At 46.6% G+C, this 25,860-nt stretch overlaps 1 protein-coding gene across 1 annotated transcript in view; it reads right to left on the bottom strand.

The window, feature by feature from the left end:
* Positions 1-25,860, bottom strand: part of LOC140302885 (semaphorin-3D) — a 150,247-nt gene that overhangs the window by 3,173 nt on the left and 121,214 nt on the right. Inside the window, exons 8-17 of the mRNA XM_072381413.1 lie at positions 24,925-25,067; positions 21,967-22,081; positions 21,634-21,703; positions 20,797-20,941; positions 15,397-15,619; positions 11,956-12,044; positions 9,698-9,733; positions 8,403-8,560; positions 2,844-2,908; positions 1,827-1,984 (exon numbers count right to left, since the gene is read on the bottom strand). Coding sequence (XP_072237514.1) covers positions 1,827-1,984; positions 2,844-2,908; positions 8,403-8,560; positions 9,698-9,733; positions 11,956-12,044; positions 15,397-15,619; positions 20,797-20,941; positions 21,634-21,703; positions 21,967-22,081; positions 24,925-25,067 — 1,202 coding nt within the window. The remainder of the gene's footprint in view (positions 1-1,826; positions 1,985-2,843; positions 2,909-8,402; positions 8,561-9,697; positions 9,734-11,955; positions 12,045-15,396; positions 15,620-20,796; positions 20,942-21,633; positions 21,704-21,966; positions 22,082-24,924; positions 25,068-25,860) is intronic.

Here is a 25,860-nt window from a genome sequence, read left to right as displayed (position 1 = left end):
GTTCTGCCAGAGGTTTCTTCCTGGTTCTGGTTCTGCCAGAGGTTTCTTCCTGGTTCTGGTTCTGCCAGAGGTTTCTTCCTGGTTCTGCCAGAGGTTTCTTCCTGGTTCTGGTTCTGCCAGAGGTTTCCTTCCTGGTTCTGCCAGAGGTTTCTTCCTGGTTCTGGTTCTGCCAGAGGTTTCTTCCTGGTTCTGGTTCTGCCAGAGGTTTCTTCCTGGTTCTGGTTCTGCCAGAGGTTTCCTTCCTGGTTCTGCCAGAGGTTTCTTCCTGGTTCTGGTTCTGCCAGAGGTTTCTTCCTGGTTCTGGTTCTGCCAGAGGTTTCTTCCTGGTTCTGGTTCTGCCAGAGGTTTCTTCCTGGTTCTGGTTCTGCCAGAGGTTTCTTCCTGGTTCTGCCAGAGGTTTCTTCCTGGTTCTGGTTCTGCCAGAGGTTTCTTCCTGGTTCTGGTTCTGCCAGAGGTTTCTTCCTGGTTCTGGTTCTGCCAGAGGTTTCTTCCTGGTTCTGCCAGAGGTTTCTTCCTGGTTCTGGTTCTGCCAGAGGTTTCTTCCTGGTTCTGGTTCTGCCAGAGGTTTCTTCCTGGTTCTGGTTCTGCCAGAGGTTTCTTCCTGTTAAAGGGAGTCGTTCCTTTCCACAGTCCCTCAGGCTCAGGACGGGAGATTGGACTGAAGACAAGTTTCGGTCCAATCTGTTGGTTTCCTTAGCTCGGATATTATTTTTGAATTGGCTCCATATGAATTAATTGGATTATAATTACAATGAATTGAATTCCAATTGGCTTGAATTGGACTTTATTACTTAAGTGCCTTGAGATGATAATTGTTGTAATCTGGCGCTTTATAAATAAAGCTGAATTGAATTGAACTCAAAGAGCTTCACACAGATGAACAAACATGACATCATGTGGCAGCAAACATCACTAAGATAAGTAGCATCGTTCTGTGAGTCAGACGACTCTCAGCCAGCTTTAGTGTTCATCGTATCCAGCGACTCGGAGACTAATTTTGAGAGAATTTGGTCCTTTGAGCCGGATCCCAACATCCTTTCCACCATCCAGGGTCAGAGCAGAACCGTCCTGGCAGCTGAGTTTCTGACAGGCCGGGGGAAAGGTGACGGGATCTTATTTTAGAATCAGCTGGATTCTTGGACTGACCGGTGGATTTATGGTGAGAAATAGTGTGATTATTAAGGCAAATTATTCAACTAACAGCTGTTAGACCAATGAGGTTAAACTGAACTTCATTTAAATATAAGTTTTAAACAGTGGAGTCATGTTCAGCTGTAACCCCCCCGCCCAGTGAGGTCCAGGTTTACAGTGAATACTCAGCTAATACCTGCAGGTTTAATTAATAACAAGGTTCATGTTGGATTCTGAGTTTCCCTGAAATCTAGAAAACACAACCTGATAAAAAGGTTAAAGCTACTTTTAGAGAAAGTATCTTAAAAATAACAGAACTGGGACTAAAAACCTTCGTCCAGAAGGAAGAAGAAGCTTAAAAAAGGCCAAACAAAGGATGGGAGTCTTCATTTATAATATATTATATTTATAATAATGCATCGAGCTAAAAGCTGCCGCTGCCTCTGGGAAAAGGCGACCGGAGCGGTTCAATAATCAAGTTTAAGGAGTCAAACCGTGACTGAAAGCAGGTAAAACGTCTCCTTAAACAACTCAGATGCTGCAGAGCCTTTTTACACACAAATTCACAGTTAAAAAATATTTAAAACGACCTAAAAATAACAGTCAAAAGAGGGAAGGTAAATGCCACAGCTCTTTATTTCACATGAGTAAATATGGGATGAGAAACTGAGTCAGAGAAGAAACATGAAGTTCACCTGAACGCTCTCCTGCTTCTGACCCAGAGTTCGCTGCTGGCTGTCCAACAGCTCCACCGTCCACGTGAGCTCGGCCTGCGGCGACCGAGAAAGGCACTCCAGCAAGGTGGAGTTTCCCTCAACACCGTACACCACCTTCACCGCCGCAGAGCCCGAATCTAACCGAGAAGGAGGAGGAGGACACTCTGTCAGAGGCTCTGAGGCTTCAGAGAGGCAGAAACCACATGAGGTCTGACTCTGTGGCACAAAGGGAAACAATGAGACAGTTCTGACACATTTGAACGTTTCTTTAATACATTTTAAACCTTTTTAAACATTTCTGGAGCTGCAGTTACACAGAACATCCACAAGAGGGAGCCGATTCTCCACTTGAAGTGAAAGTTTAAACCAGGAGATTAAATGTGTTCCAGTTTCTGAATGAGCCGCTAAAATAAATACACAAGTGATTGATTAGGAAGTAATTATTTCTGTGCTTAAGTTTTTTAGGTAAAATAGCCAAATATTTCCATATTTTTGAGTTTTTAACATCAAAGCAAAACAAGACAGCAACAAGCAACATGTACTGAATAATAACTTCAACGTTTTATACATTGATCAGCTAATAAAAACAATATAGGACAGATTCATTGATTAAAATAGAGATGAACTGCTGCTCTAATCTTCTATATTCACAGTAAACTGACTCGATGTGCTGCTTTGTGCTTATTTTATAACATATGCAACATTTAAGATGTGTGTGTTTGAATCTGATCCACAGATTTATCAATAAAACCACTGAAGGGGTTAAAGTGTCAGTGAGCTAGACCGTGGGGGGGGTCTCTGTGAGCTCAGTCCACTGTGGGGGGGTGAGCTCAGTCACCAGAGACCCCACCTTACAGCCTTCCCATCTCCAGGACACCCTCAGGGTTCTGTGGAGCCAAAGAGTCGATCCATCTCTTCCACACGATGGAAATCCATTGTTTCTAAAAACAGTCTCAGCTCGCTGTCTCTGAAGACGTTTCAAACAGACGTCCTTACCGTCGTCTGAGGCTGGGCACTGACTCCGGGGGTCTCCATACTTCACATCCTGTCTGCGGGCCCGCCTAACGTGCACACACACACACACACACACACACACACACACACACACACAGATTATAAGGCATCTACTTCCAAGTGTTTCTATTTAAAACTCCACACCTCTGAACTCCACCAATCATAACAGCTCAGTTTGATTTATTCTAAACACGCTTGGCGAGAACCGTGCATGCGTCACCACTGGTTGGTGTGTGTGTGTGTGTGTGTGTGTGTGTGTGTGTGTGTGTGTGTGTGTGTGTGTGAAACATATTCTTATGCAGTTTGCAGAAAGTCCTTGGATCTTGGCTGCTACCAGGCCAGAGCCCCTCAGTTTGAAGCTGGAGGCTTCAACATCTGCCCCTCGCCCAGTGACAGCTGGGATAGGCTTCAACCCCCCCCCCCCCCCCCCAAACCCTGAATTTGATTAAACAGATATTTAAAATGGATGAACAGAGACCCAACATCTCAAAGTAGAAAACATGGGTGAATTCCAGGCTGTAAGGGGATGGTGGCATTAAGCTGCTTTAATTGAACTGAAGGAGTCACTCAGTTCGGTTAAATGAGGGCAATCGGATCGGATTAAAGGCTAAATTAGAATAAAACTGAGTTATTCAACTCATGGAGACACCTTAATCTGACAGAAACGGATCGGATCGAATTAAGACCCCGAGATAACTCCATCCAAACATAGACGACAGTGGAGCTAATCGAGCGTTCTGCGCATGCTCCAGATTTTTTCCCGCGATCGTCACCCGGAAGTGGAAGGAGACGATATTCCTGTTGCTGTCCTCAGAAAGAAAGAAACAACGCGATGGAGAATGCGCCGTTGTGCATCGTCTGTGCCATAACCAGCTCATCACAGATGGAGAGGGACGCAGCTTCGTCTCGCTCTGCGTTCGCCATCTTTCTGAATGCCTGAGTTTGTTGTTGTTGGTGGTGAAGACGTCAACAGGAAGTGGCTCTATTAGCGATAGCTGAAATGGGGACAGCGCCACCTATCGTACCGGGGTATGACATGCTTTGTGCCAGTGATTCCATTCATTCACCGCCATATATCCAAGGATAATTACCCTCAGATAAGGAGCAGAACCCAACTATAGCTGTAATCCAGTTAATCTCATCATGGAGACCCTCTGAGTGTTTTTGGAGCTCGGCCCATAAAAAAGCTTCACCTCAAACACAGGAGGAAGGAGCTGAACCTCCACAGAGAGCCTCCTCCTGCTTTTTCTTAGTGGCTCACCACGTGAAAACCTTCATGCTGATTTCTTTTGTTTTCATTCCCTCGGTTCCAACCGTAGATGGATGATGAGCCAACGGCATGTAAAGAGGTGGCAAACAAAAGTGTTTTGAGTTGTTTCTGCTGTTGTTTGCTTCCCTGCTGACGGATCCACAGTCAGCTCCCATCTCAGGGTGACTTACCTCTGTATTTATCATCTGTTTCACCTGTGCATCCTCCTTACAGTACATCACCTCCTTCGGTGTCCTCACTCCTCAAGCTACACATCCTTCAAAATCTTGTGTAAAAATCAGGCTCCAGGCTGCAGGACCGAAGAGACGAGGAGGCACAAACTAAAGCAGCTAAAGCAGTGGTTTCACATCCGCTTGTGTTCATATTCCACTTAGATTTTGGTCCGTTTGAGTCAGTGTCGTTTGTCACTCTTTGTGTATTTGCTCCCTGTAAGATAATTGGGGCCCCTGGACATGGGGCCCTCGATGGGCCCCTGACCCCGGTGGGCCACTTCAGAACTTACAGGATTACTCCTCAATCAAACAAATGAGGATTGAGCTGTAAGAAGCTCCCAGGTTCAATTTAACGTTAATAAGATGCTTCCCGTGTTGTTAGTGGCGTAAAAGGAGAAAATAACTGTTTAATAAGAGCTAATTATGGGATTAAATGCTTTATTCAAACCTCTCAGACATCAGCTCAGAGCTTCTTCTGCTTTCATGATCCAAAAGCTACTTGTGATGTTTTCTGTTCTGTTGGGATGAACAAATCCGTGATAATAAGAGTGTGCTGGGGGTTCCTCACACTGTTAAACCCCAGCTGACAGCAGCAGATAACGTCGTGCCTGTTGATAAAGTTGCACAACGCCATTAAATCCTCCTCCTCACTGTTTTTACTGGCCGCTGCCGGCCACTCTGAGCCCAAAACATCAAGCTTCTGAAGAAGGAAGCATGGCGGAGGCAGTGAAAACACGGTGTGTTGTTTCAGCCACAGCGAGGAGCGTCTTCCTGCTTTAGAACCGGAACCGAACCGTCTCAGTCTGGATGAATTTATCCACTCCGGCGTTCGATCTTCAGAGAATGTGGCACTCTTTTATTTTCGCAGCTGGTTCTTTCCAGATGAAGTCATCAAAATGACCACAGCCCAAACAACAGGTTGGATTCTGATGAATGTGCACATTAATGTGAGCATATAATAACAGGCACTGAAGAGCTGCAGCTCAGTCCTGCAGAAGCCATGTTAGGAAAACAACTGCCGCAGTTTCTCTGTGAGTTATGTATTCTCACTAATGATGGGGCCTTCCCGGGTCTTAATGCTTCTGAAGTCTAAATAAAATTCCTGCTCACAGCTTTGAATCACTTCTGTCGGTGGAAATCAGCTTAAAAGGCAACAAAAGCTTCATTCTGTGACTGAAGCTGTGCGGTTCATCTTTATCAGTTTCATCCTCATAAAGAAGAAGAAGAAGAAGGGTTTTCTGGGTCTGTTTATTTCAGGGTCAGCAGCTGTTTTTAGGTTTTTAATTTGCTTTATTTACGGTTTGATTGTAGAATGAGGTAGTTTTTGAGGTTTGGTGTCTTTCTTTATGTCTTTCTTTGCATATTCTCGACCTTTTTTCTTCACTTGGACGAGGGCTGCACCTCACAGCCAGAGGGTTCCTGGTTCGAATCCCAGCTGATTTGCAGCTTGATTGACTGGGGACCCGTCCAGGGTGACAGCTGGCCAGGCTTTGCCCGCCCCCCCGAGTTGGATTAAGTTTAAATGATGAGCTGCTTATGAGATTTCTCTTCATAACTCTGGAATTTGTTAACAGGGAGTTAAAAGGGAGTATCATCTACAGGCAACGGCAGCTGTTGAGCTTTGAAAAGCACATCTAATGCACAGAATTAGTTGGGCTCAAATTCAAAGATGAAGAGGAGACGTCTCAGAGCAAGGATGACAAATCCCTGGTAAAGAAAACGAGGACGTTTGGAGAGCTGACGAGGAGACATGGCTTCAGTTCCTGTCCACAAAGCTCAGAAGGGCAGAGGGAAAACCTGTGAAACACGTGATGTTCAAGGCGGGATAGATTCTCTTTGGGGATGAATGCAGTAAAATCTCATTTATTCAGTTTTTAAGAAGAGTTCTTTTGGGATTTTATCTGTATTATGGATAGATGTGTGAAAGGAATGTTGGGAAAGTGGGAGAGAACATGAATCTTTTAAAGACTTTATGAATAAACTGAACTCAATCTGTGCCACGAGGGACTAAAACTGCTGGTTTCTTTGGCAAATCTGACTCAAACACAGAAGCATTTTCTGCAGCTGGATTTCATCAGATGGAAAAACAGCATTTAATTCAGCCTTCTGTTCACACCTGAACATTTTTCTGTTCACGGCTCAGCCCGGTTTCATCTGATCTTTGCTAGACTCACAGGAAACAACTTTACAGTCGTTTTTTACAGTTATAGATATATTGTTAGAACTAATTCAACAGAACAGAGAAGAATAGAAGTTTCTAAGCCCTGTTTAAACTTGCATGTTTGATCTAAAACATCATCAGATCGTCACATTAGTCCTACGGTAGACGAGGGGAACACAATTAAACCATTATAGTGGATTGAGTCATTTCTTCTGTTCTTTGAAAGCAGAACATTTAGCTTCAGGTCCGTCAGCAGCAGTTATGTTGGATTACAATCAGGACTTTATTACTCTTTAGCCGTTCTCCGCATGACATTTTCTCTGTAGGCTCAGTCCACAGACAGATGTCCCGGACCATGACTCTACCACCACCTCATCTTTCAGAGTGTGTGTCAGGTGTGTTTTCCTGCCCCTGAACTCATGGGAGAGTGACACGGCTCCGTAAACAACCCGTCCGACTGCATATCAGCGGGGTCCGAACCTTTTCCCACTCACACCGGTGATCCAGCTGTTAATCCCAGAGGCAGACGTTGTTTTAACACTCACAGATACCTAATAATGTTTCCTCGGTTGCTCGTTCAGCCGCTTTGCATTACTAAACATAAGAAAGATCAGACCATACCTGACCCAACATGCCCCCCAGCTCCTGGTGCAGGCCATGGTCATCTCCCACCTTGACTCCTGCAACGCTCTCCTAACTGGTTTCCTAACTGGTCTCCTAACTGGTCTCCTAACTGGTCTCCTAACTGGTTTCCTAACTGGTCTCCTAACTGGTCTCCTAACTGGTCTCCTAACTGGTTTCCTAACTGGTCTCCTAACTGGTCTCCTAACTGGTTTCCTAACTGGTCTCCTAACTGGTCTCCTAACTGGTTTCCTAACTGGTTTCCTAACTGGTATCCTAACTGGTCTCCTAACTGGTCTCCTAACTGGTTTCCTAACTGGTCTCCTAACTGGTCTCCTAACTGGTCTCCTAACTGGTTTCCTAACTGGTTTCCTAACTGGTATCCTAACTGGTCTCCTAACTGGTCTCCTAACTGGTCTCCAGCCTGTGAAACCTCTGCAGATGGTCCAGAACGCGGCGGTGCGTCTGGTCTTGGATCAGCCTAAAAGAACACGCCCCCCCTCTGTTCATTGAGCTCCTCTGGCTGCCCTTAGCCGCCCGCATCAGATCCAAGTCCCTGATGTTAGCTACAAAGAGCTTAATGGAACGGCTCCATCTACTTGAATGCTCTTGCAAAGGCTTCTGTCCCAACTGGGTCCCTCCGTTGGTCCCAGGATTGTCGTCTAGCAGCTCCTACACCACGCCTAAGACAATCCAAACTCTGTTCATGTGTCGTCCCACGATGGTGGAATGACCTACCGAGCGCTACCAGAACAGGGGCGTCCCTGTCTATCTTCAAGAAGCTCCTGAAAACCCAGCTCTTCAGAGAGCATCTCCTATCCCAGCACTTACCTTGTACTTCCCTACCCCCTCTATCTCTGCACTTTATCTTTCTGCACTTCCTTCTATGCCTGCACCCTATCTCTGCTCTGTCCCCTCTGACAGAGTCGGACTCCTGGGTTCCTTCTATGGAGCTTATTGTTAGCTTTTATAAAGCTGTTATATCTTCATTTGTAAGTCGCTTTGGATAAAAGCGTCTGATAAATACAAACATGAACATAATGGATCATTCTGGACCACAAACAACACGATTGTCTCAGTTGTTTCACTGAGTTCTTTGTAGCTTCTTTTAGGACTTTTGTGTGAAAATGTGATATTTTAGGTAAAACTTCCACCCAACCATGTTTGAACAGACATGACACACCGATGTTGGCCTGTATGTTTCAGAAATGTTGTGTGACCTGAGTTTGAACTTTGTTTTTGGCTGATTAAGCTCTGCCGGCCCTGAGCAGTTCTACCTCTTGCTGGTGGGGAAGTATCTGGAGCAGGTCTGTCCATCCCAGGAGCAGTAGGGGTCTCTGGCCAGGCAGCACTCGGCGCAGTCCGTCCCGTACAACTCGCACCTCTGCAGCCCCAGCTGGGCCACGCCGTCCTCGCTGGACACGTAGAGCTGTTGCTGCAGGAGAGGAAACCGGGGAGAAAGAGATGTTCATGAAGGGTTTCTCACACCTCTTTAAGGCTCAGGTCATCTGAAAGTCCTCCGCTATCGATATTCTTCACATATGTTCGTGGTTATCTCTTACTTTATCATTGAAAACAGAATGCAATGATTTAAAAGTCTCACTAAGTAATATTTTATTCACAAATAAAATATGCCATGTGTGTGGATGAAGTGGTCCCAGTAGAGTGCCTGTGTAGAAATCCCTCCGTTAGCTCTCCTATAGCTGCAAGTAGCCACATAACAGCAGCTATGAGCTAACAGAGCTATGAGCTAACAGAGCTATAGCACACGTTCATTCATTCATTCTTCTTAAAGTATTGGTGAAATAAAGACAGATAATGCCTTATTCAGAGGCTGCATCCTCTAAGCCCCGTTCACTCCGTTATATGGATCTCCAGTTATCTAAATATCTTCTGAAGGACGCCGACTTTCACCAAACTGTTCTCAGTGAGTAGATGAATGTATTTCATGCCAGAAATAAGGTTTAAAAACACCGGAGTTCCCCTTTAAGCAGAAACTATCTTCTCCTTTAGAGACACTGAAGGTTGGAAGGTTAATCTGTGCTAAACAGTCAGTGAACAAAAGAAACGTTGGGACAGATATATACTTTATGTATTTGAAGCTTAAACTAAACCTAAATATTCCTTTGAGACTCAATCAGTCCAAAGCTTCATATGTTTAGAAGCTCTTTGACATGAATAAACCTGACAATTAAAAAGACACATTAATCTATTTTATCTTTAAAAACCCATTATTAAGTCTTTAGCTCTTTTTTCACTTTTACAAGATCCAAAAGCTTCTTTAAAACCTGCCATATGTGTTAATCTTAATTTGTCTTTATGAGGAACTATCAGGATCACACGAATATGAGGGAATATATCCCACAATGAGGGAAACTCACTGGATTCCGCTGTGGTTCATCTTTTTGGCAACTTAAACTCAACCTTTCAGAGTCTGAACCACAGTTGCTAAAACATGGAAACAGAGCAGTTCACCTAAATAAAGCCTCTCCAAATAAAACCTAAAATCAGATCCAATCACAGAACTGCGCAGACAGGCAGTTACACACACAAACAAGCTGAAAAGACTTACTCTCTTGGTGGACAGCTCCATACTCAGGATGGGACTCTGCGGGATAAAAAGGAGAATTATTGCCTGATGTTCGTCCGATTTCAGCCTTTGATGGATTTTACTCCAGAGCTCAGGTAAAGGTAAGTTTTCACTGCTGTTTATCAGCCTCAGTTTGGAATCCTGAGGGATTCATACCTTTCAAAGGCTGCTGAACAACTCCATTAAACCTGTTGGACTTCAGCATGTTGGGTCATAATTAGGTGTGTGAATGTAGAAAAGACAGTTTTAATGAAAACATCTGGTCATCATGACGGTTTCTGATTGGGCTGAAAAAACCAATGAATCATGTGAATAAATGTGTGAGAAGATGTTTGAAAGTGTTCTGAGATTTTTATTTATTATATATTAATCCACTGATTGTTCCTCCCCCAAAGTGGTGCTTTCACACAAAGCTTGTTTTGTCCTTCTTTAAGTTAATATTGATCTAATTTTCTGTAGATAAAACAAAATTTCCTCGTTGTTCATAAAGTATAAAATCCAAATGAATCATTTCAAGCAGATTAAATCACAATTTCCGCCTGATATTTTGCTACTTATCGATTTATTGCATGTTATGAGGCAGATTCTCTCAGTTAAAGGAGCTAAAGGGAGTTAGCTTTCCTGCACATGAACACACGGCGCTTCACTACAGAAGCTGCAAACGTGTTTATTTCAGACCAGAGGATTATGTACCAAGAGATCTGATGGAGTTCCAGATGAGAAGTAGAAAGTAAGATTGAAAGCACGTCGTACAGCTGCTTTGCCTCCATCAGGCTGTCAGGACCCCGACCACGAGGGAGCGATAACATTCAGCATTTGAATGACTCTCCTTCTGTTTTGTTACACAATGGGTCGTATGACTGATAACCCACCAGCTGATCTTTGGGCGTTTGGTTCTGTTTTTAGTTCTTTTTATTACTCCAGACAACTGGTTTTGTTACACTGGGATAGCAAACTGTTAGCTAACGTGGCTAACTCAGTTCTCCACAGTTTCTTCTCACACCACAGATGAATTTCTCTGATATTTCCCATGATCCTCTTCCTTTCCTGGACTCTTTCTGGTCCTAACTCTGTGGTCTGTCGTGTAGCTCAGCGGCTCGCCGTGATGCCACTTCGCTGCAGAGCTGCACTGCTTTAAAGTGTCTGAAACTCTGAAACATTCTATGATTAGAAAAGAATAATTCCTGAAAAACAGGCTTTCACATAAGAAATCTGTCAGCAGCCTGCAGGAATGCTGGAATGAGGACGGACTAACAGAAACGGACTCTTCAACGTCGGTAATATTTCAGGCTGGTGGAGCTCCAGGAATTCCTCAGAGCAGCATTAAACGCTGGGACTGACTTATGGGTCAGGGCAGCTACTGAGATTACAAATCTAATAAGTCTTTTACGTCTTCAGAGGGCTTAGAATTACCCCACAGCTCCATTTTTCTGGCTCACTGACTTGTTTCAGCATCTCACAAAAGGAGTCATCGACCCCTGACCACACTGAGGCGACGGGTCAGATGGAAAGAGGGGTGGGGGGGCCACAGGAGGAGCAGGATACGAGGGAGGGCCAGAGAAAGTGGCCTGGCTGGCCTCTTAGGGCCAACGACACCCAGACAGGGTGCAGACTATCTTCTCGAGGCTCAAAGCGAGCCGTAAGTCAACAGGAAACAAACAAAAGCTGCAGTTTCATGGTTTGATGAGGCAGGACGGCGTTGTTGGAGCCGGATGGAAACGTTCCCGCTTTAATTTCAGCTAAAATACTGTTTATATGATGCATCCTGTTTGTTCCACCTGTGCTCAGCTTTACTGTGGTGCTTTAATTTTCCACTTCCTCATTTCCTTTCAAAGCATCTCCTCCTCTATTTCTGTCTTTGCTCCCCATATTTGTGTCCTGACGTATTCCTGCATTTTTCCCTCATTTATTCTTCCTCCTGCTTCTCTCTCCTTTCCTTTCCTGATAGATTATTTACACAGAGGACCTTGAGAAATATGTGCCCTAATATCTGCTTTAAAGTACTTTTCCAGACAAACATGTCCCTCATGGTGCAGGCCGCCAGATGGGCACAGCTGATTAGAACCAGAAATATCAGGCTTAAGTGTTCTGTGGGATAAAATGCAGCAGAAAGAGTCAACTGATGTCATTAAACATCATTTCTGACCAGCAGAGAGTCCTGGGTGATGAGTCTGAAACCAAGAAAGGAGACAAACATGCTTTCTGTCTTTGGAACATCTTTAGTAACATCTGGATCTCACCTGGAAGACGGTCAGCTCCTCCAGAATGATCTCTTCTGTCTCCCAGTTGTCTTTAATGACCGACACCGCCTTCACCACTTTCCCATCATCTGGAAAATATCAGAGGAAGGAGAATATTGATTGATGGGTTAGTGAGACCTTAATGAGAGGGTCTGCTGTGTTTCAAACACACAGAAAAAACACATACTGGATCATTCTTTTTGAGGTTTTGAAACCAAAAGCAAACCAAAATAAAAATGAAGTGTGAAAGATAATAATAACAGCTTATTTTCTACTTTACTCCTTAGAAACGAAGAAACCAACGACTGAAACAGGTTCAGGCCCAGTTAATGTTTCTATAAAATACATTTGACCTCTGAATTAAGTACATGAAGCATTAACAAATAAGGCTGAAAGGTGAATAAACCACTGAGGCCTGCAGTTAGCTTCTCTGTTAGCAGCATTTCTCCATCAGCTACTGGAGCCAAACTTCAATCCAAAGATAACGGATGGACATCGGATGCATGGAGGCTGTGGGGGGCCTTTTATTATGGGTGGGGGTAGAAGCATAGAGATAAATGCACAGCTATTAACAACAGCTTGTTCCTTAGAGATGCTGCTAAAAAAGCGCCCGGCTGGACTTCTTCTGCCAAACTTTATGAACATGGTGCACCATCAGCTCATCTGAATTATATCCATGTAAGAAGTGAGATGTTTAAGGTTCATAAAAAGGTTCATAAAAAGGTTTATAAAAAGGTTTATAAAAAGGTTTATAAAAAGGTTTATAAAAGCATAAAAACAGCCGCAGTCAACACCAGTTATTCTGAATCAAAGGGAGAGAAATTAAAGCCTGTGAGCGACATTTAAACCATTTTAATGGCCTGCAGCTTTGATGAAGTTACATTAACCTTTTTAAAAACAGTTTTTTTTAATGGTCAACACGCTGATATTTGTCAAATAAAGAAAATAATTTTTAAAAAACGCCCTTTTTCTCAGCTACAGCCTTTTTTAAACCAAAAGACAGCATGTGAAGCTCTAATAACTCATTTAACTAAACACAATAACAAAAAAAACTTTTTGGCACACGTTGCCACGGTAACACAGGAGCATTCGTGATGGTTGTTTCTTTGGTCTCTCAAACCAAAACCAAACACTGCATGTAAGAACGTTTACTTCCATCAGAACCACATGGAGCACAAATCAGCAGCCGAGGACGCACACAATTATGATATCACGCCACTGTCACGTGCGCACACACAATTATGATATCACGCCACTGTCACGTGCGCACACACAATTATGATATCACGCCACTGTCACGTGCGCACACAGCGTCGGGATGTTCCCTGTGAACCCCTCAGAGGCTTCACTGCGAGTCTGCAGCTGTTTGTGATCACCACACTGAGACTACTGTACGCTGTGTGTGTCAGAAGAGACATTTAACTCAGCATCTCTTCTTCCTTCAGGTCTCAAACCCAAAAGTCATTAATCTATGACTTTTAAATAAACCCCAAACACTTTAATCTATATTAGATAGATAATTAGACTAGTTAAAACACATTTTCATCTTAAAAATGACAGTTTTAGATTATTTACAGTTCAAATATCAAAGCTCTTCTGTATTTAAATCAGTTTCTGTACTTCAAACATTCACATTCAGTCCTGAAATTTACTGAGAATGAGCTGATTTGCTGTTTCTAATCATTCTCAGTCACAAACTGATTTAGATGCCTTGTTGTTGTTGCTTTGTGTGTAAAAACAGGCTGAATGATCAAAGTTTGACTTCAGGAAACCTGGAGAGAAAATAAGAAACTAAACTTTACTTTAAGCTATCTCAGCATCTGTCTCTGATTTAAACCATGCAGCTAAAGTCAGATCATTTTCCTGCTTTAAAAGCAGAAAATAGTAACAATAAAAACAGTAAAGATAAGACAACTATGGTTGGATTTGGACTGCTCTCTGGCACTGGACACGCAGCCAATAACACAATATAAAACATCTCCTTTAAAAGCTTTGTAGTGTCTATAAACTATGAGTTAAAATACATTTCATTACAATTAAATAAGACCATTAACTGATGTGAAATTACACGAATGTCACTTGAATCGTGAACTGTAGCGGCAGTTAGCAGTTAGCAATTAGCAGTTAGCAGTTAGCGGTTAGCAGTTAGCAGTTAGCATCTCGGCTAATTTCTTTTTTTCACAGGCTTAATTGTCTGTGTAATCTGATAACCTCGTTAATAACAAGCTGGAGATAGAAAGTATCTCTTTTAAATACTTGAATGGCAGTTATCACAGTGTTAAAATGCTGTTATTAGTCATTAACTCCAGAGCATCACAGTGTTGTTGTTCTTGCTTTTCTTCTTTGATTTGTAAAGTTATCTTTATATATACAACATGATACCATGAGCACAGACAATAAAAATACAGTATGCTGTATAAACTCCATCCTGCAGGTCCAAATAATCACCAGAAAAAGAAAAGGGGAATCATCCTCCACCCAATATCTTCCCAAACAACTGCACCGTTTCCTCCTGTATGATTAAGATCAGGCAAAAGCAGCAGTGCTCAGCTGTTAAAGCCAATTATAAAACTGTGTTAATAAAGGTCTGTAAACCTCATACGATCTAAATACAAAATGACCGGCTTTGAGATCAAGAGCGAGAGCAGAAAGTCCTGAAAGATGGACTAATGTTGCTGGTTTTCAAAGGATTTGATGACAGTAACAAAACAAATAGACTCATACAGTGTTGTGTGGATTATTATCTGTGTCATAAACGTAAAGATTTGATGGGAATAAGTCAGATCAAGTGTGCCAACAGAGGAAGGACAGGGAGCTCAGAGTAGTGTGTTCATAGATTTTTTTCAGCTCCACTTGCAAAAGATGAGCTTAAAACTACACGAGCAGCCATAAGTCAATGTATGAGCTCAAAGTAAACCGTAGAGCTTTACGGCCTATAATTTCATTTTAGAGTAAACCACGCTGATAAGAGCGCGTGGCGACGCTAAATGATACGTCTTAAAAAGGACAGTGAAGGAAATGTATTTGGAAACATTCTTCAATGTGAAATCTGAACACTTGAAAGAGCAGAAGGAACATTATTCATGCAGGTAAATGTGCAGTTGATGGGGAGATGAAAGATGCTGGAGAGGAATCCACTTAGTGGGGATATATGGAGCAGTCGGCGCACCTCTGGCCCCTCGGCCTGTCACCAGCAGTTAAATTACCCCCGTCATTAATCACACAGGCTCATAGAAACGTTACAAACACACACCGACTTACTGCAGCTGCAGCCCTACAAACCTCTGTGTTTTCAGTGTTCATTAAAAGATAAGTGATGTTTACAGACAACAAATGAGCAAATTAACCACTTATTTCACCATTTATTCGTTCTTAATGACTGCCATAAGCCTAAATTCTTCTCTGTAAAACAAATTGATCCAAAAGGGATCTGCTCCTCACCTGTGCCCAGGTGCAGGACATCGTAAGGTCCGTCTTCAGCGTCCACTCTGTCCACCACAACCTTCTTCAGCATGTAGGGCGAGTTGACTCGGGTCAAGATGGGCCTGCCCCCCAGAGGCAGGACGGGCTCCCACATCAGCTGGTGCTGCCGCATGAAGCTCACCACCTCGTCTGGGAAGTCCTTGGTGGACTTGTGCAGAGCGTCGTAGGTCTCACTGGGACACTGGAGACAGGGGAGGGAACAGAGCTTAAACCTGAGCGGCTCCATCTGAGGTGTCACTGTCAGGAACCTGTGAGATGTTTTGTTCTGAAGTCTTTTGGTCCTGTTTTATTCTGAAATATTAACTTCCTCTCGTTTCAGGTACCTTGCCCTTCCTCTTGTGTCAGACGTCTGATTGTCTTCCCTGATCCCAAAGTGTTTCCATCTGCTCCCTCATGTGTTTAAATAGTCTGTTTCCCTCTGTCCTGGGCCAGTGTGTCGCACCTCCTCAGTTCTTCACCCTCGCACCTCGAATCCCTCGTAAACTTCCAAGCCTTGAATCCTAGTGCCTGTAGCCCTCCTGCAGAGCCTTTTTGTTTGCAAGACTTTTGCCATAGCTTTAGTTCTAGTTGACGTAATTTTTCATAGCCTGATTGTCGTTCCTCCATTTTTGGAGAGATTTTCTTTCATAGAAACCTCCGCTAGTGGAGCGCTTTGATTTAATAACTTCTTTGTTTATGTCCGCCTCACCAGGAGAGCGAGAGTTAATTTGTAATCTTTAATAGCCTTTCTGTTTTCCTGCTAGAGTGGAGAGAGCTTTGTTTAGTAATTTTCATACTCTCCTCGAGTATATTTTATAGGAGTTTAACAGCCTGTTGGTTTGCTCTGTTCAGGTAATTCTCCTGTGTCACAATAAAAAACACCTTGTTCTGAAATCTCCCTGCATCTGTGTCCTGTGACCATCTGGGCCTTGTCAGTCACAAATCCAATAAAGATTAGAAAAAAAAACAAGTCCAATATTCAGAGAAGAAATCTCCTGTTTTATCACTTTTAAATGTGTTCTTTAAACAAGTTTCCACCCCTAAAACAAGTCCATTAAAGCCCACAGTGTTACAGTCCGCTACAGGCCGGGTTTCTAATGGTCACGACTCTTTCTATGGAGAAAATCCCAACAGCAACAATCCACCATGAGCGGAAACAACCAGATGTTGGGTTTGTATTCATGAGCGAAGCACATCTGAAGTGATGTTTAGAAAAGAGACATTTTCATTTCAATTCAATTCAATTCAATTTTATTTTATTTATAAAGCGCCAGATTACAACAATTGTCATCTCAAGGCACTTAAGTAATAAAGTCCAATTCAAGCCAATTGGAATTCAATTCATTGTAATTATAATCCAATGAATTAATTTCAAAATAATCCAATTAATTCATATGGAGCCAATTCAAAAATAATATCCTAGCTAAGGAAACCAACAGATTTCTTGCTTAGGAGTGAATAAAAAGATCGGCTGCTTTGCTAATGGTTGTAATTCAGTGGAAGAAGTCGTTGTTCTAACCTGAAACTAATCTTGAGGAGTAGAAAAACAACGACTGTGGTGGACATCCACAAAAGGAAAACTCCTCTCATGTCTGAATATCTGAAAGATGCTGGTTTGTCAGCTCAGTCATCACTTCGTCTTATTCTTTACAAGGTCAGACATGATTTGTTGTTTCTATTCCCCACAATGAGCAAAAATGAGCATAAATACATGTTTGCACTTTAATTTTTCTGTCTCTGTGAACCTTTTCTTATTCACATCCTCTAAATATGAATCAAAAGCTGGAAGAGCCGGGGGAAGTTATAACTATTAGTTATATGAGTACCAGGGAACAGCTTTATATTTGTTTTTTGCTGCTATGACAAAACATTTTACCTCAAAGAATCAATGACCTGTCAAAACAGATTTGAGTAAAACTCAGAGGATTTTTGTGGGCCTCAAGAAATCGTAGAAAGGAAATGAATAGTTGGGAAGTGGAAAGGAAATTAAAGAAAGGCGAGTTGGTTTTGAAAAATGGATTTCATATCGTGTCAAACCTCAAGCTGATTTGTGGGGAACGTCATGTGTTCTCCAAGAGGAAACGGTAACATGAGGAAGATGGAGAGACAGATATGCTGAGGAGGTCCATTAACACTGGGGGAGAGGAAACGTGCAGCACGATGAAGCAGTATGGAATCCGTTAATGTCTCTGTGGCGAGCCGGTGGTCAGAAGGTCACGAGAGGCCGCGGCTCGCCTCTCGGGACGCGCAGCTCGCCTCTCGGGACGCGGCTCGGGACGCGGCTCTACTCTCAGGACGCGGCTCACCTCCCGGGACGCGGCTCGCCTCTCGGGACGCGGCTCGGGACGCGGCTCTACTCTCAGGACGCGGCTCGCCTCCCGGGACGCGGCTCGGGACGCGGCTCGCCTCTCGGGACGCGGCTCGGGACGCGGCTCTACTCTCAGGACGCGGCTCGCCTCCCGGGACGCGGCTCGGGACGCGGCTCGCCTCTCGGGACGCGGCTCGGGACGCGGCTCGCCTCTCGGGACGCGGCTCGCCTCTCGGGACGCGGCTCGCCTCCCGGGACGCGGCTCGCCTCTAGGGACGCGGCTCGCCTCTAGGGACGCGGCTCGGGACGCGGCTCGCCTCTCGGGACGCGGCTCTACTCTCAGGACGCGGCTCGCCTCCCGGGACGCGGCTCGCCTCTCGGGACGCAGCTCGGGACGCGGCTCGCCTCTCGGGACGCGGCTCGGGACGCGGCTCGCCTCTCGGGACGCGGCTCGCCTCTCGGGACGCGGCTCGCCTCCCGGGACGCGGCTCGCCTCTAGGGACGCGGCTCGCCTCTAGGGACGCGGCTCGCCTCTAGGGACGCGGCTCGCCTCTAGGGACGCGGCTCGGGACGCAGCTCGCCTCTCGGGACGCAGCTCGGGACGCGGCTCGCCTCTCGGGACGCGGCTCTACTCTCAGGACGCGGCTCGCCTCTCGGGACGCGGCTCGCCTCCCGGGACGCGGCTCTACTCTCAGGACGCGGCTCGCCTCTCGGGACGCGGCTCGCCTCCCGGGTCGCGGCTCTACTCTCAGGACGCGGCTCGCCTCTCGGGACGCGGCTCGCCTCTAGGGACGCGGCTCGCCTCTAGGGACGCGGCTCGGGACGCGGCTCGCCTCTCGGGACGCGGCTCTACTCTCAGGACGCGGCTCGCCTCCCGGGACGCGGCTCGCCTCTCGGGACGCAGCTCGGGACGCGGCTCGCCTCTCGGGACGCGGCTCGCCTCCCGGGACGCGGCTCGCCTCTCGGGACGCGGCTCTACTCTCGGAGAGGAAACGTGCAGCACGATGAAGCAGTATGGAATCCGTTAATGTCTCTGTGGCGAGCCGGTGGTCAGAAGGTCACGAGAGGCCGCGGCTCACCTCCCGGGACGCGGCTCGCCTCTCGGGACGCAGCTCGCCTCTCGGGACGCAGCTCGGGACGCGGCTCGCCTCTCGGGACGCGGCTCGCCTCCCGGGACGCGGCTCTACTCTCAGGACGCGGCTCGCCTCTCGGGACGCGGCTCGCCTCCCGGGACGCGGCTCTACTCTCAGGACGCGGCTCGCCTCTCGGGACGCGGCTCGCCTCCCGGGACGCGGCTCTACTCTCAGGACGCGGCTCGCCTCTCGGGACGCGGCTCGCCTCTCGGGACGCGGCTCGCCTCTCGGGACGCGGCTCGCCTCTCGGGACGCGGCTCGCCTCTCGGGACGTGGCTCGCCTCCCGGGACGCGGCTCGCCTCTCGGGACGCGGCTCGCCTCTCGGGACGCAGCTCGGGACGCGGCTCGCCTCTCGGGACGCGGCTCTACTCTCAGGACGCGGCTCGCCTCCCGGGACGCGGCTCGCCTCTCGGGACGCAGCTCGGGACGCGGCTCGCCTCTCGGGACGCGGCTCTACTCTCGGAGAGGAAACGTGCAGCACGATGAAGCAGTATGGAATCCGTTAATGTCTCTGTGGCGAGCCGGTGGTCAGAAGGTCACGAGAGGCCGCGGCTCACCTCCCGGGACGCGGCTCGCCTCTCGGGACGCAGCTCGCCTCTCGGGACGCAGCTCGGGACGCGGCTCGCCTCTCGGGACGCGGCTCGCCTCTCGGGACGCGGCTCGCCTCCCGGGACGCGGCTCTACTCTCAGGACGCGGCTCGCCTCTCGGGACGCGGCTCGCCTCCCGGGACGCGGCTCTACTCTCAGGACGCGGCTCGCCTCCCGGGACGCGGCTCGGGACGCAGCTCGCCTCCCGGGACGCGGCTCGGGACGCAGCTCGCCTCTCCTGCAATCAGCCAGATGATTCACCAGCCCTCCACAGAGAGCTGAAATCACCACAAGCTGAAGTGTCCCGGAGGAGTTGGCAGCTCGGGTGTTAAATCACCAGAGGTTGGACCGCTCCCTGCTTCATCAGGTTGTTTTCATTCCAGATGTTCCGTGGGTTTGGAGTCCGACCTCACAGGAAATTCTTAATTCATCAAACAAACAACAAAGACGGCTGGATCTGAGCTCTCAGGTGGCAGTTTAAGAAAATAAAAGTGGTGAGTTGTGGAGCTTCCACGGTGACAGACACTGCCAGCTCCTCCTCAAGTGTTTTTCCTGCCATTTCTGTGACAATTTTATACAATAAAAACACAGATGTCAGAGTTTTCAAAGTGAAACTGTTTCACAGCTTTATTGCCTTCACTTTGGTGGATGTGAGACTTAAACCTGCAGTTTTTTAGTGACCCTCGCCCTGAAAGTGTGGGCAGATTATGTTTAACACATCATTTATTGGGCTGGTTGACGCTCTGCAGGTGCTGTGATGTCACTTTTGGCACGAGCCACAACTCGCCAGGTCAGGAACGGCGCCGCAGAACATAAACTATACAGAAGCAAAAGTGCAGGTGTCCTGCAGCCTCCTGACATGGACTAAGATCTTCTTCCATGACCATGCAAAGAGAAGTTGCACCATCACCAGCAAAGTGGGGATGATTTCAGAAGGCGTGCAGTGAATTATTTTAGCTTGTTCTAAAACCTCAGTGCAGCGAACAGAGAATGAAAACTTAGAGGCCTGACTTTCAGGCTGCGTCGGCCTCCTCATGTAATCCTACACCGACTCCATGATGCTGAGACCAGGTCTCCTGGGGAGCCCGAACATCTGTTGCAGAACTCCTTGTTGTTATGACTGATGGCAGTGCTGCATGACTTTGGCTGTGAGATGAATTTGGAACGATCACCTCCCCGTTGGGACTGTGTGATGGATGAGAATCTAAGCATCTGAAGAACCTTTTAAACCTTTAAACAGGACTGTGTGTAATCTTTTCATTTGACCTGTATAATGCAGCCTGGTAGATCCCCACCCTGCAGGGATGCTCTCTGACTCTGAAAAAACAACAATGTGTCTGTGAACTCACAGTTCCAGGTCTCGGGTAGGGGATGCGGCCTTTGTACTCGACCCAGCGATAGTCAGGACCCTCCTTATGGGCAAACGGCCCGTTGAAAGCAGCACGGATAGATGCCATGGAGTACACGCACACAGCAGAACCACGAAATATCGAGCTGTGGGAGAGAGGAGAGGAGTTGGTGGCTGCAGAAAAGGTTAAAAGCACGAGGAGAGGGACTCAAAAGAGAAAGAAAGAATATTCTGTACCGTTCAGGAACGATTAGAAACAACACAAAGGCAGAAAGAGATTGGATGAAATGTCAAAAAAGGAAGGAAAAATATTTAAAACGAAACCTGAACACAGCAGCAAAGATGGAAGGATAAAAGGAAGGAAAGAGGAAAGGGAGGAGATGAGGGAAAAGAGGTGGGGCTGCTTTTATACTTCAGGGTTACAAAAACACAACCAGCTGGGCCCCTTCACCTTTGACCCCAGACACCCACCCACACCCGACCTCTGGTCTTCTGCACAGCTGGGCGTGCACGTGCCAGCCGGACTGCGAGCCACTTAAGAAGTCAAAAAGTCCTAAAATCGTTGCAGATGCACTGAATTTAAAGACACCAAGAAAGAACTTTTTAAATTATTCACACCAGCTTAAAGCTTTAAACCACAGCTGTCACTGACCCTGTTTGGTTTGTCCTTTCTGGGCCACCGTGGAAACAACGGGGGCGACCAGAGCGACGCACGCCGTCTTTAATTATACTCATTTTAAGTGAGTTAAAACATCCTTATTTTCATTATATGTTGCACACAGGAGTTTGCTGCACCTTCAGACCTCTGGAGAAGCTAAAGGACTGAACATGTTCTCACCTGGAGGTGCTGAAGACGCCGTAGATGGTCGGGTTCTGAGGGTCCTTGGTCTCCAGAACAAAGATGTCCTCTAGAAAAACATACAGGCTGTTTAATATTCAACATTTGGACTGAAGTCGCCGCTTAATACCATGTTAGAAGTAATCTGAAAGACACTTTGAGAAAGACAGAAGTTGTTGGAGTTTGGAGGCGAAAAAGGACAAAATAGGACTCCAGATAAAGTTCGAGAAGAGGCGAGTCGCACCGGGATGTTTGAGGCCTATTCCAGAAAGATTATGTAAGAAAAGCCTGCAGCCTGAGAGGAAGGAAAAGGAGGGAAGAGTTGATTGTTACCCAGCTCATCGAACTGCGTGTCGACCCCAGACGGGCCGGGAACAGAGCAGACCAGCCTGGCTTTCAGGAAGGTGGTCCAGCGGTTGATCAGACTCCTCTTCCCCCCGACGTCATTCTGTGTGGAGGCAGAGAGGAGAGGAAGCGAGACAGATAAAGACCAGGTTGGAACGATGGGAGCACAAGGAGACATCCTTTCACTTTACAGGAGAACATTTATCTGAGTGTCTGAAGTAGCTCCAACATCTCAACCCGTGTCAGGCTCTCAGAGTCTCTGCTCGGGTTTAGTTACTTCTTGGTGCCCTGGTTTGGTCTCTGTTCTTCTTTTCTTTGAGCTTTATTGCTTATTTTTATCCCTAGATGTCCTCAGTTGTCGTGGTCTTGTCTCCTGGTCTCGTTCACACCTGTTGCCTGGTAACACCCTCCCTGTATCTGTAGCTCTCCGTCATCTCATGGGATGTTATTATTCCGTGGTCATATGCCGTGTTTTCGGTTAGTTTCCAGTCCTTTCGTTCTTTCTTCTTCTGTCTGTTCTGTTTACAGTTTGGCTTATCCTGCCTTTTGTTTGGTTTAAACCATCATTCATCTGCCACCTATCTTCGCTATCTGGTCTGGAAGTCCTGCCTTTGGCTCCTTTTCCTCCAGCCTCACACTATGAATCTTGACAGGCTGCCTCCCTTTTGCTTTTTTAGCTTTTCCGTTAACAACTAATTACAGTTAGACAAGAACTGAACAAATAAATGAGCTCTACCAGCATTTAGTTGAACGTTTTATTAAATCAAATTAAAGGTTTTATATTTACTCAACATGTATTAGGCATCTTGATTTTCCCCGGTGTGAATGGGAAATCCCACGTTTCCATGTGTAAGTGAATGCAGCATCGATAAGCCCGTATCAGCACGACCCCAGAACCCGCCACCACAGCTCAGACTTGGTGGGATGTCACACATATAAACAACAGCTCTTAAAATGGATCTTTCTGAACCTGAAACACTGAAAAATGGAGTGACGGTGAAGCCGGTTTGTGGAGCTGACATGTTGCTGCTTCTGCGTTTCTGTCTGGATGTTAGTCTGAGCTCTCAGGCTGGGTCCTGGGTCCTGGGTCCTGGGTCCTGGGTCTGCTGTGGTAAAAATGAGGGTCCAGCTGTGTTATTTCCCTTCTGTTAGTTTTATCGCTGCCTGGTTTCTTCTCTCACCTGTTCTTCATCTTGTAATAACTGCCTCAGTACTCGGTATATATCCCCCGGTTCTCCTCGTATGTTGCTGCGGTTCTCAGCGATTTTCTTGTTTCTCTGTCGGTTGGGTCGGTCCACCCACTGTTTCTACCTGCTGATCCATCCATCCATCCATTATCTACCACTTATCCGGGGGTTGCGGGGGCAGCAGCTTTAACAGAGAAACCCAGACCTCTCTGTCCCCGGCCACTTCCTCCAGCTCTTCCGGGGGGACCCCGAGGCGTTCCCAGGCCATAGTCTCTCCAACGTGTCCTGGGTCTTCCCCGGGTCTCCTCCCAGTGGGACGGGCCCAGAACACCTCCCCAGGGAGGCGTCCAGGAGGCATCCTAACCAGATGCCACCTCATCTGACTCCTCTCAATGCGGAGGAGCAGCGGTTCTACTCCGAGCCCCTCCCAGATGACTGAGCTTCTCCCCCTATCTCTAAGGGAGGCCCAGACACCCTGAGGAGGAAACCCATTTCGGCCGCTTGTATTCGCGATCTCGTTCTTTCGGTCTCTACCCACAGCTCGGGACCATCGGTGAGGATAGGAACCGGTAAACCGAGAGCTTCACCTTCTGGCTCAGCTCCTTCTTCACAGCGACGGGTCGGTGCAGAGCAACACTGCAGACGCTGCACCGATCCGCCGTCAATCTCCCGCTCCATTCGTCCCTCACTGTGAACAAGACCCCGAGATACTTGAACTCCTCCACTTGGGGAAGGATCTCATTCTCCTGATCCTTTTCTCCTGTAATAGTCCTGCATTTGGGTTCTCCACCGCCCGCTCCACCATTAACCGTGAGGGTTGCTCAGAGCTGGTGTCACATGTGGAGAGGAGTGACTCCTGCAGGCCCTAAAGAAGCTGCTATGAAAAGAAGTGCAAGGACACGATGCTGCTGTACGGTGTCCCAGTGGCGTCTTGTCCAGAGGAGGAATTCATTCACATAACTCTGAGGGGGAGGAGCTCCACTGCCTCTAGGCACAGCCAGAATTATCCTCATTTTATTGATAATGTGTTAAACTGAACCAGAAATGCCGACATGGGCGCTTTTTTGCTGGAAAGACTCAGGAAATTATGAAAGAGTGCTCCTTCCTCGGCCTCTCATTTTTCAGAGCGCTTTCTTGGGAGTCACGACTCCCAAAGGAAATTTAACTTTTCACATCCAGACATTCTTCAGCTTTGTTTTCTGGGGTGTAAACTCAGATAAACCCTCCACGTCTCACCACAAATGACGGAGGGGAAGGCAGGAGGTGCCAGTCCACAGTCCCTCGTGCATCAGATCGCTGGTTTGAATCTTGTCCAAAACAATGCTTTCCAGTCACTGAACCTTTTCACTTTCCTCCCACTCATAATTACTTTCTTTCATAATACGCTCACAGAGGCTATTGGTTAGGATAACAAAGGACACGGTTCTGGTTAAAACAAATGTTCGTGGCTGGGTCAATCTGTTAGAAAACACACGGTTAGACAGGCTTACAGACGCAGCAGCCTCTGGGAAATGTCTCCATCTCACAATTTTCACAGATTGTTCCAAAAAATACATTTTGCTCAAGTGACTGAAAAGTTCATTAAAGCCTCAGGAAAGTTGTGCTTTAGCCTGAATTAAAGAGCTGTGAGATGTTCCACCTGCTGTCGTTCAGGTTTGCCATGTCCCAGTTAACATAAACACACAGTTTCTTTGTTCTTTTCTTATACATGTTCTCAGCAGTCAGTCCTCTGAGAGCAACATAAATACGGTTTAGATACCTTGCAGACTCGAGCCACCCGGCTGTAGACCCTCTTGTCCCACTGGCCGGCCTCCACCGCCTTCTCCTTGAAGAAGAAATAAACTTTATCGTCGTCTGGACTGTGAGTGTCGGGGATGGAGAAGGAGCCCACGAAGTCCGGTTCTGAGAAACATGACAGACGGTTAGACAGAGCATTCAGTTTGCCTAAAAAGCCCTGATGTCTGAGCTCCAGCTCTCACTCAGTGGGTTTACATGATGAGATTAACTGGATTACAGCTACAGTTGGGTTCTGCTCCTTATCTGAGGGTAATTATCCTTGGATATATGGCGGTGAATGAATGGAATCACTGGCACAAAGCAGGTCATACCCCGGTACCATAGGTGGCGCTGTCCCCATTTCAGCTATCGCTAATAGAGCCACTTCCTGTTGGCGTCTTCACCACCAACAACAACAAACTCAGGCATTCAGAAAGATGGCGAACGCAGAGCGAGATGAAGCTGCGTCCCTCTCCATCTGTGATGAGCTGGTTATGGCACAGACGATGCACAACGGCGCATTCTCCATCGCGTTGTTTCTTTCTTTCTGACGACAGCAACAGGAATATCGTCTCCTTCCATTTCCGGGTGACGATCGCGGTAAAAAATCTGGAGCATGCGCAGAACGCTCGATTAGCTCCGCTGTCGTCTACGTTTGGATCGAGTTATCTCAGGGTCTTAATTCGATCCGATCCGTTTTTCTTGTCAGATTAGGGTTGTTAAATGAGCTGAATAACTCAGTTTTATTGTAATTTAGCCATTAATCCGATCCGATGGCCCTCATGTAGCCGCACTGAGTGTGAGACTGTTTTCATTCATCAAGAAATCCAGCAAAGTCAGACTTGCAGAAAAGGAAGAAATCTGAAGCAAAGGCTCACTTTTCTGAACGTAATTCAAACTTATTGACCACATAACAAAC

Source organism: Leuresthes tenuis, unplaced genomic scaffold (assembly GCF_036924035.1).
Source record: "Leuresthes tenuis unplaced genomic scaffold, fLeuTen1.0.hap1 SCAF_3, whole genome shotgun sequence".
Lineage (NCBI taxonomy): Eukaryota > Metazoa > Chordata > Actinopteri > Atheriniformes > Atherinopsidae > Leuresthes > Leuresthes tenuis.
Note: the sequence above shows the minus strand (reverse complement) of the source record. Positions and strands in the feature narration are given on the sequence as shown.